The following is a 16,779-nucleotide window of genomic DNA, read 5'->3' on the forward strand; positions in this document are numbered from 1 at the left end:
GCAGCTGACCCATGCCCTCCAAGCCCAAATCCTTCCATTACCAAGAGTAGATGAGGATGGATCCTCCAGACTCTGACACCTGCCTGGCTAAGCCACCAGAACAAAGAGTAGAGCATTTTCAACTTCCAGAACAGATCACTCCACAGTCTTGCCACCAGGTGCCAGTGCAGGCTGCACTGCCCATTTCATCAACACTTAAACCTTGCGGCCGCTCCTGGCCACTGCCTACTGCCCGGGAGAGTCCCTGAACAGAACACTGGGAGTCAAGCACACTGTCCTTCCACCTCCACGAAAGGAAACCAACCCAGGCTGGGAAGGTGGCTCAGTGGTACAGTGCTTGCCTAGCATGCATAAGGCCCTGGGTTCGATTCCTCAGAACCACATAAGCAGAAAAAGGCAGGAAGTGGCGCTGTGGCTCAAGTGGTAGAGCACTAGCCTTGAGCTAAAGAGCTCAGGGACAGCATTCAGACCGCACCACAGGCAACAACAACAAAAAAAAACCAACCTAAAGAAGTGGGCCCAGCGTGGTGGGGCATTCCTGTAATCCCAACATAGAGAAGAATCACAAGTTCAAAGCCAGGCTGCGCTACAGAATGAGACGCTGTCTCCCTGTTTTAAAAAATAAAATGGTTGGCTGGGAAGGTGGCTCAGTGGTAAAGCGCTTGTCTTGCATACATGAGGCCCTGGATTCGATTCCTCTGCACCACATACGCAAAAAGAAAAAAGCCAGAAGTGGTGCTGTGGCTCAAGTGGTAGAGCGCTAGCTTTGAGCTGAATAGCTGAGGGACAGCGCCCAGGCCCAGAGTTCAGGCCCCACGACCAACCAAAAATAAATAAATAAATAAAATGGTTATCTACACAGTGGCCAGGAAGCCTGCCACCGACAACCTGGCCGCGAGGGTCCCGAGTGAGTCTACTTGCAGACACATTCCACTCCGCCAGTCCCGGCCGGGGCTCTCGGGGCAGCTGGGGACGAGGGACCCAAGCCAGCGGGGGCCTCGGGGCAGCCCGGGGCGAGGGGTCCGAGCCGGCGGGGGCCTCGGGGCAGCGCGGGGCGAGGGGTCCGAGCCGGCGGGGGCCTCGGGGCAGCGCGGGGCGAGGGTCCGAGCCGGCGGGGGCCTCGGGGCAGCCCGGGGCGAGGGGTCCGAGCCGGCGGGGGCCTCGGGGCAGCCCGGGGCGAGGGGCGGAGGGCCGGGTGGGTTACGGGGCCCGAGGCTGCGTCCCGGGTGCCAGCGGCGCAGGGCGCGCATTTCGTGGCTCTGGAGTGCAGAGACTGCAGAAGGGGGAGGCACCAGTGCCCGACCCCGGCGGGGCAGCTCCGGGCTCGGGCCCGGCCAGACCCCAGCGTGCGCCCGGGATGGCGTTTGCGACCCGACGTGGCTCACCTCAGCCGCCGGCTCTTCAGCTCTGCGTTCGGCTTGCCGCCGCTGCTCGGATCTCCCTCCGCTCCGCCCGCGCCCACCTATCGCGAGATTCACGCTTGCGCTCTCGCGAGATTTAATAGGACCCGGCCGTAAAGAACCGACGAGGCGAGCGCACTGCTTACGGCCCAGCGCAGTGTTCAGAGCCGCGGGCTAACCGAAGTCTGGCGCGGCGGAGACTGAATCAAAGGCTGAGTGCACCCCTGCACAGCAGGCCGCACCGCACCCCTGTCGGATCTGGCCGCCCGGCCCGCACCGCGGGTCCCGGTTCCGCTTGGTGGCTGCCCTGCACCGTAGAGTGTAAAATAGCACCCTACAAACCCGGGCCCCTGAAAACAAACCTTTGGAAATCTTTTTTGATTTTTCCGTCTGAGATCGGGACTCGAATTCGCTATCTGACGCTTTGAGATTATTGTCAGGCCCCACCACCACCTGAGGGACGTCTCCAACCCCCTGGAAATAACATCCCTTGGTACGATGATGTTTTACTGAATTTAGTGAACTGTTTTTCCCTGGGCCCACAGGAAAAGCAAACAGGCTTCCAAACCACCTCCCCAGCGCTCTCTACCCACCCGTGGAGTCCGGGCCTTGTTTGGGCAGCATCCCTTGGAGTGAAAATGAGCTCAGCCCTGAGGTACTGCAACAGTTCCCACTTGAACCTGCCACTTATTTCTCCTTTCTCCATTGCCCAGCTTAGAAGGTGATGTGTCCAAGGATCTGCGTTGTCTTCTCCATTTTCCAAGTTAATGGAGCCAGGAACTGAACCGAGTTTAGGGGGAGGTCAGGAAGTAGTTTGGAATTAGCCAAAAATGAACCATAAAGGAAAACATATGGCCAGTGGGACAGACCAGAGGGACCCAACTCTGGGACCGCAAACGACTAGGGTCATGGGGGTTATGTAGTATTCTTTCAAAAAGCACCGTGGAGTTCATAAAGCAGTGAAAGATGAATGAACACAGAACATCGCTGCTTGCTTTGGCAATTAGCTTTATGATCTTTGGAGCCCGGAGTATTACAATATATACTTCCAATAAGAGCCAAAGTACACCCACACCATGCATAAATTCCTACCAAATGCCTCTTCTAATTGCTCTGGGAGCTCCCACTGCTTGGAGAGTGGATGTGTTTCCAGATTATTCAGACATGGATAGTAATCCCCAGATGTAAATTTCAGGGTTTTCTATTGTGAGCTCTACTGTGTTATAAGAACTGAAAAGGAACGCCTATTTTCCTGGAATATGCTGAGTCCATGTGCCTAGGAAACTCGGTGAAGGATACAGGTCTATCCATCTCTGCCTCAGCAAATTCAGGTTTGGGGATTCTTATTTGTTTTGCAGTCCTAGGGACAGAACACAGGACTTGGCATGTGCTAGACAACACTCATCCCACTGAGCTATAACTCCAGTCAGTCCAAGAGACCTATTTCTAGCTTCCCTGCCTCTGTTTCTTCACAACTTTCATTCTCCTTCTTTTTCTTTTTTCTTTTTCTTTTTTTTGCCAATCCTGGGGCTTTAACTCAAGGCCTGAGCACTGTCCTTGAGCCTTTCTATGCTCAAGACCAGTGCTCTACCACTTGAGCCACAGTGCCACTTCCAGCTTTTCTGTTTATGTGGTACTGAAGAATCAAAAGCAGGGCTTCATGCATGCTAGGCAAGCACTCTAACCCTAAGCCACATTCCCAGCCTCTCATTCTCCATCTTGCCGCTCATTCCCTATCTTTCTAATGACAAACTTCCTATTCAAAAATCATGACATGAACTGGGCATGGGAGGACACATCTGTAATCCCAGCACTCAGGAGGCTGAGGTGGAAGGATAATTTCTTGGCCATAGTAAAGCTCTGTATCCAAAAACAAAGAGATTAAGCATGATACAGAAGGCTGCATTGTTGGCCTTTCTGCATATATTATATATATATATATATATATATATATATATATATATATATATATATAATTTGCCTTTTGTTGTTTTGTGTCAGCACTGGGGTTAGAACTCAGGGCGTGGGTGCTGCCCCTTAGCTTTTCTGTCCAAGGCTTGTGCATTACCATTGGAGCTCCACTTCCAGCTTTTTGCCCAGACTTTGCATGCTTTGAACAGGGATCCTTAGAGCTCAGCCTCCTGGGCAGTTGGGATTACAAGTATGAGCCAAGTGCATCAAGCTTCTCTGTCATCGTTTTGGTTAAAAACAGGAAAATGACTCCCATGGTCCTGCTCATCTCCAGCGAGGCTCAGATTCCAGCCACACATCAGGAAAGCCCCTCCGCTACATTCACAGGTGCTGAGAACCCAGGAGCCTTCCCAAGAAGGGCAGGAGACATCTCATGGTTTCACAGGACTCTTCCTCATACGGTACTGTGTGGCCAAAAAGTATACCTCTGATGATTCTTTCCTGCTGGCCTCAGGCTTCAAAATCCTTGTGTGCTGGAACTCTTTGGCCAGTCTCTTCAGAAGCTGCTGGCTTTGACTCCCTGCCCAGGTTTTACAAAGCATTGTTCCCCCTGGAGACAAAATGTCTGCAGCCATGTCCAGAAGAGTTAAGCACAGGCTGATGAGCCTGTCGTGATCCAGGGCCCGGATCCCAGTAGCATTGGGTGCCATATCACTCAGAATCACATCTGCCCTCCTGCCAGGAAGCTGCTCTAGGATTCTCTGAAGAGTCTCTGGATCAGTCACATCAGCAGGGCACAGGAAAGTTGCTCCTTCCATGGGAAGGATGTGGAGAAGATCCACCCCAAGCACGAAGCCAACCGGGGAGCTGGGATCTACGGAAGAACCAGCCAGTGTGTCACTTGCCCTATGTCTTCCCAGAGAAACACAGGCCACAGAGTGAAATGAACATGGACACAAGGCCTTTTCCCACCAGCTAAAGAAACAGACAGGGGAGCTGCCCTTCCTGCACTGTCCAGGGGACTGAAGCCCAGAAGGAAATGTCTGTCCCAGTTATACTGAGTGGCAAGCCAAGTCAGAGCTACAACTAAGACTTCTGACTCCCACTCTCCAGTCATCTCACTACCCAAGGCTCAAGTGAATGGTTTGGGGGCATTTTTTTAAGGGGGGAGGTGTTACTAGGGTCTAAACTTAGGGCCTCCCCCTTGTTATGCTCACTACCACTGAGCCATACTCACAGCCCTATTTTCGTTCTTTCATTGTGTGTATACCAGTCCTAGGACATGAACTCAGGGCCAGGCACTGTCCCTTAGCCTTTCTGCTCAAGGCTAATGCTCTATAAATTAAGCCACAGCTCCACTTCTGGCTTTTTGGTAGTTAATCAGAGATAAGAATTTCATGGACTTTCCTGCCTAAGCTGACGTCAAAGCACTATCCTCAGATCTCAGCCTCTTGAATAGCTAGGATTACAGGCATGAGCCACCAGCCTGGGCTTCCCAGCCCTGTTTTTCACTGATTATTTTTAGGATATGGTATTGCTTAACCAACCATCATATTGGCCAGAGCCACATCTGCATACTTTAGGCTTCCAGTAGAGCCACAGCGTCCAGCTTTTCTTCACAAGAAAAAAAAAGAAAAGAAAAAACATTCTAGTAGACTCATTTGCCTATACCTGAGCCTTTCTTTTTTTAATTAACATTAGTTTGAACTCAGGACTTTGAGCTTGTTAGACCAGTGCTCTACCATTTGAGTCATGCCCATTCCTTTCGTCTTGATTATATCTTTCTACTTTGTCTTTGATTTAATACACAAGTATCCTAATTTTATAACCATTGCTAGGAAACAACCAACGACAATATATAGGCCTGTACAAAGGGGCTTCAATGCTGTGTCCACTGCAGAGGACAGCTCACTGGTGCTCCCTGAGGCAGCTAGTAGGTAGCACGGAGTCCCCACCTGTGCCTACAGCATTGACTCTCTGCACCGCCACTTGGCTCCAGGCCCCAGGAGCTGCCCCACAGTCTAGCACCCGAAGTCCAGGCCGCAGGAGCTCATGTTTCTTGTTCATCTCCAGAAGCTTGAAAGCACTTCGGCAGCGGTAGCTCTCCACCTTCGCAGCCTTCACAAATGGGTCTTTTAAGTGGCGCATGAGCCACAGGTGCTCAGCGCCTGTCCGGCCCTTGTAGTGACGAGGAACAGTGTGGAACCTCTGACACCAAAGGGGTGCACACATCAGTTTCAGGTACCTGAAGGGAGGAAGGGGCAAGTGGATGACATCACACAGAGCAGCATCATGGTGGAGGAGCCCTTGGTTCAACTCACTCATTGTTAGAGTTGGGGCACCAAGACCCAAAGCCAGAGGGGACTTAACAATACTACGCAGCCAGAGAAAAGTGTCATAAGCTGAATTCTGTCCCCACCGTCAAATTTCTGTTTTCCAGGAATTCAAAATGTGAAGTTATCTCTTGAAGGAGATAATGATGGTAAAATTATGACCTCTAATCCTAACTGGAGGCCCTATGAGATTAGGATAGAGAAACACAGGAAAAGATGACCATGTGAAGACACAAGGACAAGAGAGCAAGATGTGATGGCTACATCTCTTCGCCTCAACACACACACACACACACACACACACACACACACACACACACACACACACACACACACACACACACACACACACACACACACACACACACACACACACACACACACGAGAGCCAAATCCTGGTGGTTCACCACTAGTTACAAGGAAGATGAGATCAAGAAGATCACAGTATGAGGCCAGACAGAGCAGAAAAGACTGTGGGACTCCATCTCCAAAATAACCAACAAAAAGCAGGGCTGGGGACATAATTCAAGACGTAGAGTGCCAATTAAATGACCATGGCCCTGAATTCAGACCCTGATACTACCAAAAAATAAAAATAATAAAGCAACAATAGCAAGAGAGAGAGATGGAGGGAGAAAGGGAGAAAGGGACCTCAGAAGGAACCACCGAAACTTCCAGCCTCTAAAATGTAAGAAATACCTGTTCTGCACTCTTTTGTGACAACAGTCTGCAAGAAGGAAACTCACGGGCTGGGAATGTGGCTTAGTGGTAAAGTGCTTGCTTAGCATGCATGAAGTCCTGGGTTCAATTTCTCAGTACCACATAAGCGGTAAGCGCCAGAAGTGGCTCAAGTGGTAGAGTGCTAGCCTTGAGCAAAAGAAGCCCAGGAACATTGCCCAGGCCCTAAGTTCAAGCCCCAGGACTGGCCAAAAAAAAAAAAAAGGGCAGGAGAGACCGTGAGACTCCTATCTCCAATAAACCACCAGAAAACCGGAAGTGGCACTGTAGCTCAAGTGGTAGAGCGCTGGCCTTGAGCTTCAGCTGAGGGACAGCACCCAGGCCCAGAGTTCAAGCCCCACGACCGACAAAAAAAAAAAAAAAAGAGAAAAAAAAAGGAAAGTCAAAGTTCGGTGACAGTCATCTTACGGATGTCAACCAGAATTCCCCACCACTGTTAGCAGTAGCCAAGAGACTGTGAAAGTCATCTGATAGGAAATCCCATAGTGCCCGGAGAGGCTGCAGGAACCTGCAATGGTGGAAGAAAAGGAAGGGCAGTGGAGTGACACTGACCAACAAACTGAAGACTTCCCCGCAAACCACCACGCCTGACTCATTTGGATCTCTGCCATCTGTAAATGCCCTGAGGTTTAGCCACACAGTCCTGTTAGTCCTTGGAAATTCCACGATGCAACCGTTAGGACAATCGTAGTCGATTTACAACCTCCTGGCCGGCCTTTCTCTACCTGCGGCCTCCTCTCCTGCCTTTCTCCACCTGCGGCCTCCGCGCCGGCATCTCTCTCCCTGCCGCTTCGTCGCCGGCCTCCGTCCAGGCCTTGCTTTGAGCCAGGTGAGCGGCAGGACTGAGCCCCGGAGCCCATCACTCGGTTTCACCTCAGGATCGCTGGACTGGAGTGAGGCAGCGCCTCCTTACCCGACATTGGCGGTCGCACACTCCCGCCTCTTCCTACGCAAGCAGAACCTCCATGAGAGCCGGTGTGCAGGCGCCGGTGGCTCACGCTCGTAACCCTAGCTACTCAGAGGTTGAGATCTGAGGATCGCGGTTCAAAGCCTGCCACGGCAGGAGACTCCCTGAGACTTATCTCCAATTAACCACCAGAAAACCAGAAATGGCGCTGTGGCTCAAGTGGTAGAGCGCTAGCCTTGAGCTGAAGAGCTGAGGGACAGCGCCCAGGACCAGAGTTCGGGCCCCACGACCGACAGATGAATAAATAAAATAATAAATAAACAAATGCCGGCGAATCAGGCTTACCCGGCCATTGAAGTCGTACCCGCGCCAGCGTCGGCAGCCGGAAGTCCCAGACTCACTTCCGGTAGAGTGCCCGCCCCCAGTCCCGGAAGCCGCGTGCAGGTACCGGGACAGGAAGAGGCGGGAAGAGGCAGAGCGCCCGGGAAGCGTGGAGACACCGGGGAGTGCTGCGGTGAGGCAGAGCCAGGGAGGTGGGGACGCGGGCGGCAGGCGCTGGCCTCCGCGCGTGCGGACGCCGACCCCGGCCGGGCCCCGCGGGAGCCGGCACCAGCGTCTGCGCGCCCGCCGCCCGCGCCCACGGCCGCGGTAAGGGCGGAGTCGGTGCGATACGAACGCCTATCGCCCGGGCGAGCCCCGCATCTCCTGGCACGCAGGCCGGCCACCGCGCAGGTGGAGGCCAGGAAAACCCAGCTAAAGACAGATAGGTCAAGGCCAAAGCCTGAACCGGGACCATTGCTCAGACCACACGGTCGTCCATCGTCCAGGGAGCTGAGAGCGTAGGAGCCGGCCTGCCCTTGGACGCACGGGCCCGGGACCCACGCAGGAGCAAGAACAGCCCCTCCGTGGCAAGGCTGTAGACAGCAGGGCACAGTGGCTGCGGAGGCGCGGCCTGTTCGCCCCTCAAATCATTTACTCAGCTCCACGTAGATGTAGATGATTGCTTGCCTAGCATATGCAAGACCCCTGGTTCAGTCCGCAGCACTCATCCAGACATAATGTGCATGCCTGTAACCCCGGCAGTCATGAGTCTCAAGCAGGATTACAAATTTGAATCAGGTTGGACTACATAGCAAGGCTCTAAATATAAAGATTCACTTACTCAGGGTGAAGTTTGTACCTGCCTAGAGCAGCAGAATCTCAGGTGACCCCCCAGGGACTCACCACCCACTTCCCCTCTCTGCCTTCCAGAGCCAGCGTGTTTCCCCTCCACCAGACCCCTGCTCACCAGGGCAGTCGTGTTTCTCTCACCTTACACCTGCCAGGCTACGACTGAGCTGCCCAGGAGGCATGAGCACTTCCAAGCTCTATACCTTGGTGCTGGTGCTGCAGCCCCAGCAGGTCCTCCTGGGTATGAAGAAGCGGGGCTTCGGCATGGGCCGCTGGAATGGCTTTGGGGGGAAAGTGGAAGAAGGAGAGACCATCGAGGATGGGGCCAGAAGGTGAGGAAAGGGGGCTCTGCACACACAGCCCGCCGGGGATGAGGGGATGAGGGGATGAGGGTTCCATCTAGATTCAGAGCCATACGCCCTGGGAACTGTGTGGCCCAGAGCAGGGATCTATCCCTTGAACTCAGCAGCTTCACCTGAGTGGGACAGTGGTAATGGGACTGCAGGTCTTAGTGTGGCAAAGACTAAATGAGAAAGTGCTGGCCAAGGACTGTGGTCTGCCTGACTGTCGGTGGGCAACCTTTGGGACACCATTGGAGTCATCATGGCATGTTCATGTCTAACCACAGGGTTTACCAGTCACTAGTCTTTTTAATTTTCAGGGTAGCTGATGGCTCCACACATACATACCCCTTTATCTTAAACCTTTTGGCCACACAGCTCTACTTGGTCCAACCACAGCTTCTCTTGGGAAGGAATGAAGGCCCAGAGATGTTGAGTTGATTTCCCACCTCACACAGTCCTCTAGGTGGCCTCTGCCCTCACTTCTCACAGTCCCCTGAGGATAAATGAGGTCATTAATGCAAGTGGTGCTCTACCCTGCACAGATAACCAGGGAGTTGTGGTGGTGGTAGTTGTGGTAGTTGTTTTGAGACAGGATCTCAAATTCACAATTCCCTTACCTCAGCTTTCCCACTGGCATGCACTAACATGCATGCTGGTTGTTCTGATTCTGATGAAAGCTGGTGGCACCCATAGGTTGCCTTCTTCCCTGAAAAGAATGAAAACCCATCCATGGATGAGAGACTCTGGGAAAGGAGGGAAATTGGGATGTTGCGGCTTAGTGGTTTTCTTTTCTTTCTTTTTTTTTTTTTTGTGGTGGTCTTGTGTTTTGACATCACAGTAGGTACAGTAATTTAGCTCTTGTTTTAAAAAAATATATGTATTAATTTGAAAAAAATAGAGCATACACACCCAGCTAAAATCATGATAGCCTTAGTAGTGGAGGTTTGAATTCAAAATTCAGCACAACTAGGCAAGCACTCTACCACTTGTCACATCTCCAGCCCTTTTTTTGCCTTAGTTATTTTTCTGATGGGGTGCCTAGGGTTGGCCTTAGATTGAGATCCTACTACTGTGCCTCCCATATACAGACTTGAACCTCTACAGAAGTCTCACTATCTATTTGTCCTTGCTAGCTGGCCTCCTTGAAACTCAATTGCCCCCAGTCTTTACCTCCCAAGTACCTCTGGATTATAGGTGGGAGCCATTCCCTAGGCCTGGGACCCCAGCATGCAAGCTGAACAGGTTCCTAAGTTGTTATACCGAAGTCCCACAAGGGGGAGCTGAGCAATACCTCCTTTTCCCAGGTAGCAGTGACTATGCCATGTGTCTGGGTTTAGCATTGCTCTAAAGAGGGCCAAGTTGAGTGTCTTCTCTGTGACTGTGAGTACTTGGATACTGTTTGGGTTGTGGGTGCCATTATTGGGTCTTGAACTCAGGCCATTGTCCTTTACTTCTTGCTGTCACGGTGGTGCTCTACCACTTAAGTCACAACTCCACTTCCTGCTTTTCAGTGGTTAATTGGAGGTAAAAGTCTCATGGACATTTTTCCAAGGCTGACTTCTAACATCTGTCCTCAGATCTCAGCATCCTAAGTAGCTAGGATTAGGGTCATGAGCCAAATGCACGTAGGTAAGGATGAGTGGTGTGTCTGTGTGTCTGTGTCTGTCTGTGTGTGGTGTGTCTGTGTGTGTCTGTGTCTGTGTGTGTTCCTGGCAGTTGAACTCAGAACCTTGTATTCCCAGTCCTTTGTGAGAAAGTGAGGGGGGGTATTTATTTTTATTATTATAAAAGTGATGTACGGAGGGCTGGGAAGGTGGCTCAGTGGTAGAGTGCTTGCCTTGCATGCATGAGGACCTGGGTTCAATTCCTCAGCACAAAGTAAGCAGAAAAAGCCAGAAGTGGTGCTGTGGCTCAAGTGGTAGAGCGCTAGCCTTGAGCTGAAGAGCTGAGGGACAGTGCCCAGGCCCAGAGTTCAGGCCCCACAACCAGCCAAAAAAAAAAAAAAAAAAAATTGATGTATGGAGAGGTATATGTATGTAAGTCAAGTGCTGAGTACATTTCTCTTTGGATAATGTCACCCATTCCCTTGATCTCTCCCCGTTTTTCCCTCCCATCCCACCCACAAGTTGTATAGTTCATTTTCAACATAGTTAGGGTTTGGATTAGAGTATGAGCCACCTGCTTCTGAATTCTTTTTTTTTTTTAATGCACGTTGTTAAGGTAATATTTCCAATATATCACAGTAATACAGTGGCATTAACTAAAGCAATCACAATATCTCTTCATGTTAGATGCTTATTGAAACATTCATATTTATTATAAGTACTTTTTAATCTTCACTACTGCTGTGACTTTAGCATATCATTATCCCCACTTTTTCTTTTTTTTTAGCTGGTTGTGCAGCTTGAACTCTGGGCCTGGGCACTGTCCCTGAGCTCTTTACCCCAAGGCAAGCCCTCTACCACTTCAGGCATAGTGCCACTTCCAGTTTTCTTAATAATAAGAGTCTCCTGGACGATCCTTCCTGGGCTAGCTTTGAACCACCAATCCTCAGATCTGAGCCTACTAAGTAGCAAGGATTACAGGTGTGAGCCACCAGCACCTGGTTACCCCAACTTTATTATTGAGCAAATTAGGGCTTTTAGAATTTTATTTTGTAAATTTACACAACTTTTAGCATTTCGTCTAGGTTTCTGGACACAAATCTGTGGCAGTAATATTTTTTAATCCATACTAAGCATATCCTGAAACATTCTGTGGAAATGTCATTAAAGAAAACATCAGGCTGGGAAGGTGGCTCAGTGGTAAGAGCGCTTGCCTTGCATGCCTGAGGCCCTGGGTTCGATTCCTCAGCACCACATAAGCAAAAAGAAAAAAGCCGGAAGTGGCGCTGTGGCTCAAGTGGTAGAGTGCTAGCCTTGAGCTGAAATGCTGAGGGACAGCACCCAGGCCCAGAGTTCAGGTCCATGACCGGACCCAAAAAAAAAAAAAAGAAAACATCATAGTTCTCGCAGCTACTCTTTACAGAGTTTCATCTGAGACACATACTAATACAACCAATCTTTTAAACTCAGGTTTTCAATAGTACATACTTCTGGAATTTTTTCCTTTTAATGGATTACTCTTATTACACTTCTGTTAGCAATTCTGCACAAACTCATTAACATTTCTGTCTCAAATTTTAGACCACTACAAATCTCTGAGGCTGTTGATGCATGGTTGTGAAAAGAATGTGTGCTATGACACAAAGATAACAACAAAAGTGTAAATTCAATAAATACAAGCAGCAAAACTTCAACAACCTGAATATAAACTTGCTGTGACAAACTGTCTCTAGATAGTAAATAAGTATCTGCCAAAGGACAAAGGCTACTGACCACTAACTGACTGGTTCCAAGTTTGAGGCATAGGTATACTTTGAAGAATGAGAGAAAAAGGATTTCTGCAAGGATCATTATAACTAATTTCAATATCATAGTGGATTTCAATTTTGAGACATGTTTGTGCCTTCTCAAACCACTGAAGTTGGGCTGGGAAGGTGGCCCAGTGGTAGAGCGTTTGCCTTGCATACATGAGGCCCTGGGTTCGATTCCTCAGCACCACATAAGCAAAAAGAAAAGCCAGAAGTGCCGCTGTGGCTCAAGTGGTAGACCACTAGACTTGAGCTGAAGAGCTGAGGGACAGCGCCCAGGCCTCATGATTGGACCCAAAAAAAAAAAAAAAAAAAACACCGAAGTTGCCTATAGTCTGCTATAGGGACTCTGGGGAAACACAGTTCTTTGACTTGGTTTTTTGAGATAATTTTTTTTTTTTTTTTTTTTTGGTTGGTCATGGGGCTTGAACTCTGGGCCTGGGCGCTGTCCCTCAGCTCTTCAGCTCAAAGCGAGCGCTCTACCACTTGAGCTACAGCGCCACTTCCGGTTTTCTGGTGGTTTTATTGGAGATAGGAGTCTCACGGTCTCTCCTGCCCGGGCTGGCTTTGAACCGCGATCCTCAGATCTCAGCCTCCTGAGTAGCTAGGATTACAGGCGTGAGCCACCAGCGCCCGGCTAGATAATTTTATTTTTATAGAATAATTACAAAAGTTGTTCAGGGCAGGGAACATGGCTTAGTGGTAGAGTGCTTGCCTAGAATGTATGAAGCCCTGGGTTTGATTCCTCAGTACCACATAAAGAGAAAATGCTGGAAGTGGCACTGTGGCTCAAGTGGTAGAGGGCCAGCCTTAAGCAAAAAGAAGCTCAGGGACAGTGCTCAGGCCCCAAGTTCAAGCCCCAGGGCTGGCCAAAAAAAAAAAAAAGTTCAAAGGGTTACTTATCTTTTATCAGCATCTCCTTAAGGCTGAAAACCCACAGGGTCTTAATAAACTTACCAAGAGATGTAACACTTTATTTTTATTTTTTATTTTTGTCCGGTCGTGGGGCCTGAACTCTGGGCCTGGACGCTGTCCCTCAGCTCTTCAACTCAAGGCTAGTGCTCTACCACTTGAGGCACAGCGCCACTTGCAGCTTTTTTTCTTTTTGCTTATGTGGTGCTGAGGAATTGAACCCAGGGTCTCAGGCATGCAAAGCAAGTGCTCTACCACTGAGCCACCTTCCCAGCCCACATGTAATAGTTTAAACTAAACTACTTTAGTTCCTCAGCTTTATTAGTACTCACCAGCATGTTTCACTACTACTCTACTTCCATCACAAAATCTAATCTGGCCTGCTTAGTTAGCCTGTTTACTTAGTTTACCTAATCTGCAACACTTCCTCTGTCTTTCCCAGTCTTTTATTAACTATAGCCTTGAGACTTTCAAATATTAACTATCCAAGTGAAAGGCTGGAACAAAGTCCTTCAAGCAAATGGCCCTCATAAACAGGCTGGGATAGTAATACTAGTATCAGATAAAACAGTTCAAATTACAAGTAGTCAGAAAAATCAAAAAAGTACATTTCATATTGATAAAGCAAAGGCTGAGTTAGGTTTCTGTGTGGTGTGGTTCCCTGGTCTTGTTTCTTTAGTATTTTTTGTAGTGCTGGCTTCTTGTTCATGAATTCCTTTTTTTTTATTATTAAAACTTTTAGTTTCTCCATCGAATGTGAATGCTAGTTTCACTGGATACATCAGTCTTGGTTGGAAGTTAAGAATGGTACTTTTCAGGCTCTCCTTGCATTGATGGTTTGTGTGGAGAGGTTCACAGTGATTCTGATTTTCTTTCCATTGTAGTATAGCTCCTTCTTTGATTTTAAAGTATTTAAAATAAGCTTTTTGCAATGCAGGTCCAGTGTCTTTACTACAATGTGTCTAGAAGTGTCTCTTCGAGGATCCTGTCTACAAAGTGTTCTGTATGTTTGTTGTGAGTGAGGTTTTCTCTCTTGAGATTGGGGAAATTTTCTGTAATAATCTTATTGAATAGGTGCTGCATCCCTTTATTCTGATATTCCTATCTCATCAATCCAATTATATGAAAATTAGAGTTCTTGGCATTGTCTGACAGTTCTTGGACTTCCCTTTGGTAACTTCTGACTTTTTTTTCCATATCTAATACTTTCCTCTTGTGTTTTATCTTCAACTTCTGATATTCCATTTTCCATCTCATCCATTCTGCTACCTGTTGCTTCCATTGTGGTTTACATTGTAGAAATTCATGTGCTGATGATCTCAATATCGATCCTCAAAGTTTTAATTTTATCTCTAAAGGAGGTATGTACTGCATCGAGTAGGGCTTGAACTCTGGGCCTGGGCACTGTACATGAGCTCTTCAGCTCAAGGCTAGTGCTCAACCACTTGAGCCACACTTCCACTACCTGTTGTCCTGTGGTTAATGTGAGATGAGAGACTCATAGACTTTCCTGCGTGGGCTGGCTTTGAACTATGATCCTCAGATATCAGCCTCCTGAGTAGCTAGGATTACAAGCATGAGCCATTGGCGCCCAGCACTGTTTTTTCTTGACTACATGTTTTTAGATCTTGGAATTCCTTTGATATTTTTTCTTTCTACTCCTAAAATTGGGTTTGTAACTCTTTTTCTTACATTGATCAATTCTGTCACGGTCTCTCCTGCCCGGGCTGGCTTTGAACCGCGATCCTCAGATCTCAGCCTCCTGAGTAGCTAGGATTACAGGCGTGAGCCACCAGCGCCCGGCTTCTCCATTTGTTCTTTGCTCTCACTGGAGTTCTTTGGGTTGCTACTGGATTTTGGGTTTCATTTATTGGCTTGATAGCGAGTGGTGGGGCCTGAACTCTGGGCCTGGTCACTATCCCTCAACTCTTCACTTCAAGACTAGTGCTCTACCACTGGAGCCACAGTGCCACTTCTGGCTTTTTCTGTTTATGTGATGCTGAGGAAGTGAATTCAGGGTCTCTACCACTGAGCCACCTACCGAGCCCGAGTTCAAAATTCTCATAGCTTCTAAATTCTTTAAGTTCAAACTCATACCCAAGATGGGCCTGGTCAGGACCTACCAAAACCTTACACGATGCCCTCCTGGGGTATACAGCCATGTCCTACTATCAGGTTCTCATGGGCAGGTGCATGCATCCCCAGTGCGTCCTCATATGCCTGTTTCCCCACAGGGAGCTACAGGAAGAGAGTGGTCTAACAACAGAGATGTTGCACAAAGTGGGGAAAATCGTGTTCGAGTTTGTGGGCATCCCCGAGCTAATGGAAGTGCATATCTTCTATACAGAGAGCGTACAGGGGACACCTGTGGAGAGCGACGGTGAGTCTTGAGGCTCCCCAACAAAGTGGGGGACAACTACTACCCATTCTTGCTTCCCTGGGGAGGATACAGGTGTAGGCCTTGGGCCCTCTTCCTTCTCCAGTGAGCTCAGAGGCTCTGTGGGCCATCTACAGCAGGTGCAGCAGCATAGCCCACAGCCCCAGCGCATTTCATGCTCTACATAGTGAGGGTCATTAACATGGTTAGATAGAGCCCCTACCACTGAACTCCCTGTAATTCCTGTCAGCCTGGGTCGGGGATGACCAACACAGCTCTTCCCTGTCACCCTTTGGTTCAGAAATGCGACCTCAGTGGTTCGCCCAGGACCAAATCCCCTTCCGTGACATGTGGCCCGATGACAGCTACTGGTTCCCGCTCCTGTTCCAGAGGAAGAAGTTCTGCGGCTACTTCAAGTTCCAGGACCAGGACACAATCCTGGACTATTCGCTACGTGAGGTGGACCAAGTTTAGCACTGAGCCTACTGGTGGCCAGGAGAGGGTGCCTTGGCAGCAGCTCTCCTGTCCACGTGCTCACAAGGCCAGCCTCATGAGGTGTCAGAGGTGACTGGATGGATACAAGGGAGGGCCTTCAGCATTGTGGCTTGTCCTGTCCCCAGGGAGCTGCCTGTCATGCAGCTGTCACACAGAACACTGGACAGAGGTGGGAGGGCCTGGGTAAAGGAGGGCCTGCCATATGGCCTATTGTCCTTTTACTGCCACTCCCCACTTTGTGATTCCTACCCTTTCCCAGTAGGGAAACAGAGACAAACAAGAGTCAAAAGCTATGGGGCTGGGAAGGTGGCTCAGTGGTAGAGCGCTTGCCTGGCATGCATGAGGCCTGAGTTTGATTCCTCAGCACCACATAAGAAGAAAAAGCCAGAAGTGGTGCTGTGGCTCCAGTGGCAAAGCACTAGCCTTGGGCTGAAGAGCTAAGGGACAGCGCCCCGGCCAAGAGTTCAGCCCCATGACTGACCAGAAAAAAAACAAACAAAAAAACAGTCAAAGGCCAATCCTGGCATGTAGCAGGCTTCTCCTCAGAATACAAGGGCCATTCTCTTCCAATTGGGAACCGCCGAGAAGCAGAGAAAGAACTGAGAGCTTTGTCCACTATTGGGTAAACAGCAGAGTAAAAACGGTTTGTAAACACTTCCAGTTTATTGGGTATAGTAGTAACTGATTTCTGCAGCCCATAAAGTGCTTCATACATAGAGCTGGCTTCCACAAAGCCTGGGAAAGGCCTCCAACAGCACAGGGTCCCTGTTTTTCCCACA

The 16,779-nt window shown here is 49.3% G+C and overlaps 3 protein-coding genes across 10 annotated transcripts in view; 1 reads left to right on the plus strand and 2 right to left on the minus strand.

Moving 5' to 3' along the window:
- Positions 1 to 7,655, minus strand: part of Mad1l1 (mitotic arrest deficient 1 like 1) — a 313,118-nt gene extending 305,463 nt beyond the window's left edge. The window contains exon 1 of one of the 2 annotated variants that reach the window (XM_070033421.1): positions 1,386 to 1,441. Coding sequence is in view for 1 of the 2 variants with exons in the window: in XM_070033422.1 (XP_069889523.1) it covers positions 7,636 to 7,643 (8 nt within the window). In the remaining variant the exon portion in view is untranslated. Of the gene's footprint in view, positions 1 to 1,385; positions 1,442 to 7,635 lie in introns of those variants that run through there. The other variant, XM_070033422.1, reaches the window with a different exon arrangement.
- Mrm2 (mitochondrial rRNA methyltransferase 2) overlaps positions 3,314 to 16,779 on the minus strand; it is a 29,559-nt gene continuing 16,093 nt past the window's right edge. Inside the window, exons 1-3 of one of the 5 annotated variants that reach the window (XM_070033426.1) lie at positions 7,636 to 7,679; positions 5,267 to 5,556; positions 3,314 to 4,185 (exon numbers count right to left, since the gene is read on the minus strand). In XM_070033426.1, coding sequence (XP_069889527.1) covers positions 3,743 to 4,185; positions 5,267 to 5,556; positions 7,636 to 7,643 — 741 coding nt within the window. In that variant the 5' untranslated portion in view covers positions 7,644 to 7,679 and the 3' untranslated portion in view covers positions 3,314 to 3,742. The other 4 variants (XM_070033425.1, XM_070033424.1, XM_070033428.1 and 1 more) reach the window with 4 other exon arrangements.
- On the plus strand, positions 7,721 to 16,660 carry LOC138834751 (oxidized purine nucleoside triphosphate hydrolase-like). 3 transcript variants are annotated; one of them, XM_070033432.1, is made up of 4 exons: positions 7,721 to 7,804; positions 8,542 to 8,792; positions 15,363 to 15,508; positions 15,807 to 16,660. In XM_070033432.1, the coding sequence occupies exons 2-4, from the start codon at positions 8,641 to 8,643 to the stop codon at positions 15,977 to 15,979; spliced, it is 471 nt and encodes a 156-aa protein (XP_069889533.1). In that variant the 5' UTR covers positions 7,721 to 7,804; positions 8,542 to 8,640; the 3' UTR covers positions 15,980 to 16,660. The 3 variants fall into 3 exon arrangements, with proteins under 3 accessions (XP_069889533.1, XP_069889534.1, XP_069889535.1); XM_070033433.1 differs by having other exon boundaries at positions 7,730 to 7,938; XM_070033434.1 differs by lacking the exon at positions 7,721 to 7,804 and adding an exon at positions 8,274 to 8,409.

Source organism: Dipodomys merriami, unplaced genomic scaffold (assembly GCF_024711535.1).
Source record: "Dipodomys merriami isolate MVZ:Mamm:240054 unplaced genomic scaffold, mDipMer1.0.p SCAF_22, whole genome shotgun sequence".
Taxonomy (NCBI): Eukaryota; Metazoa; Chordata; class Mammalia; order Rodentia; family Heteromyidae; genus Dipodomys; species Dipodomys merriami.

Excerpts from the sequence above, each read along its gene's own strand:
- LOC138834751 (XM_070033432.1), top strand. The coding sequence starts at position 8,641 with ATGAGCACTTCCAAGCTCTATACCTTGGTGCTGGTGCTGCAGCCCCAG. Across the intron at positions 8,793-15,362 it reads ATCGAGGATGGGGCCAGAAG|GGAGCTACAGGAAGAGAGTG; the intron begins GTGAGGAAAGGG and ends GTTTCCCCACAG. Across the intron at positions 15,509-15,806 it reads GACACCTGTGGAGAGCGACG|AAATGCGACCTCAGTGGTTC; the intron begins GTGAGTCTTGAG and ends CCTTTGGTTCAG.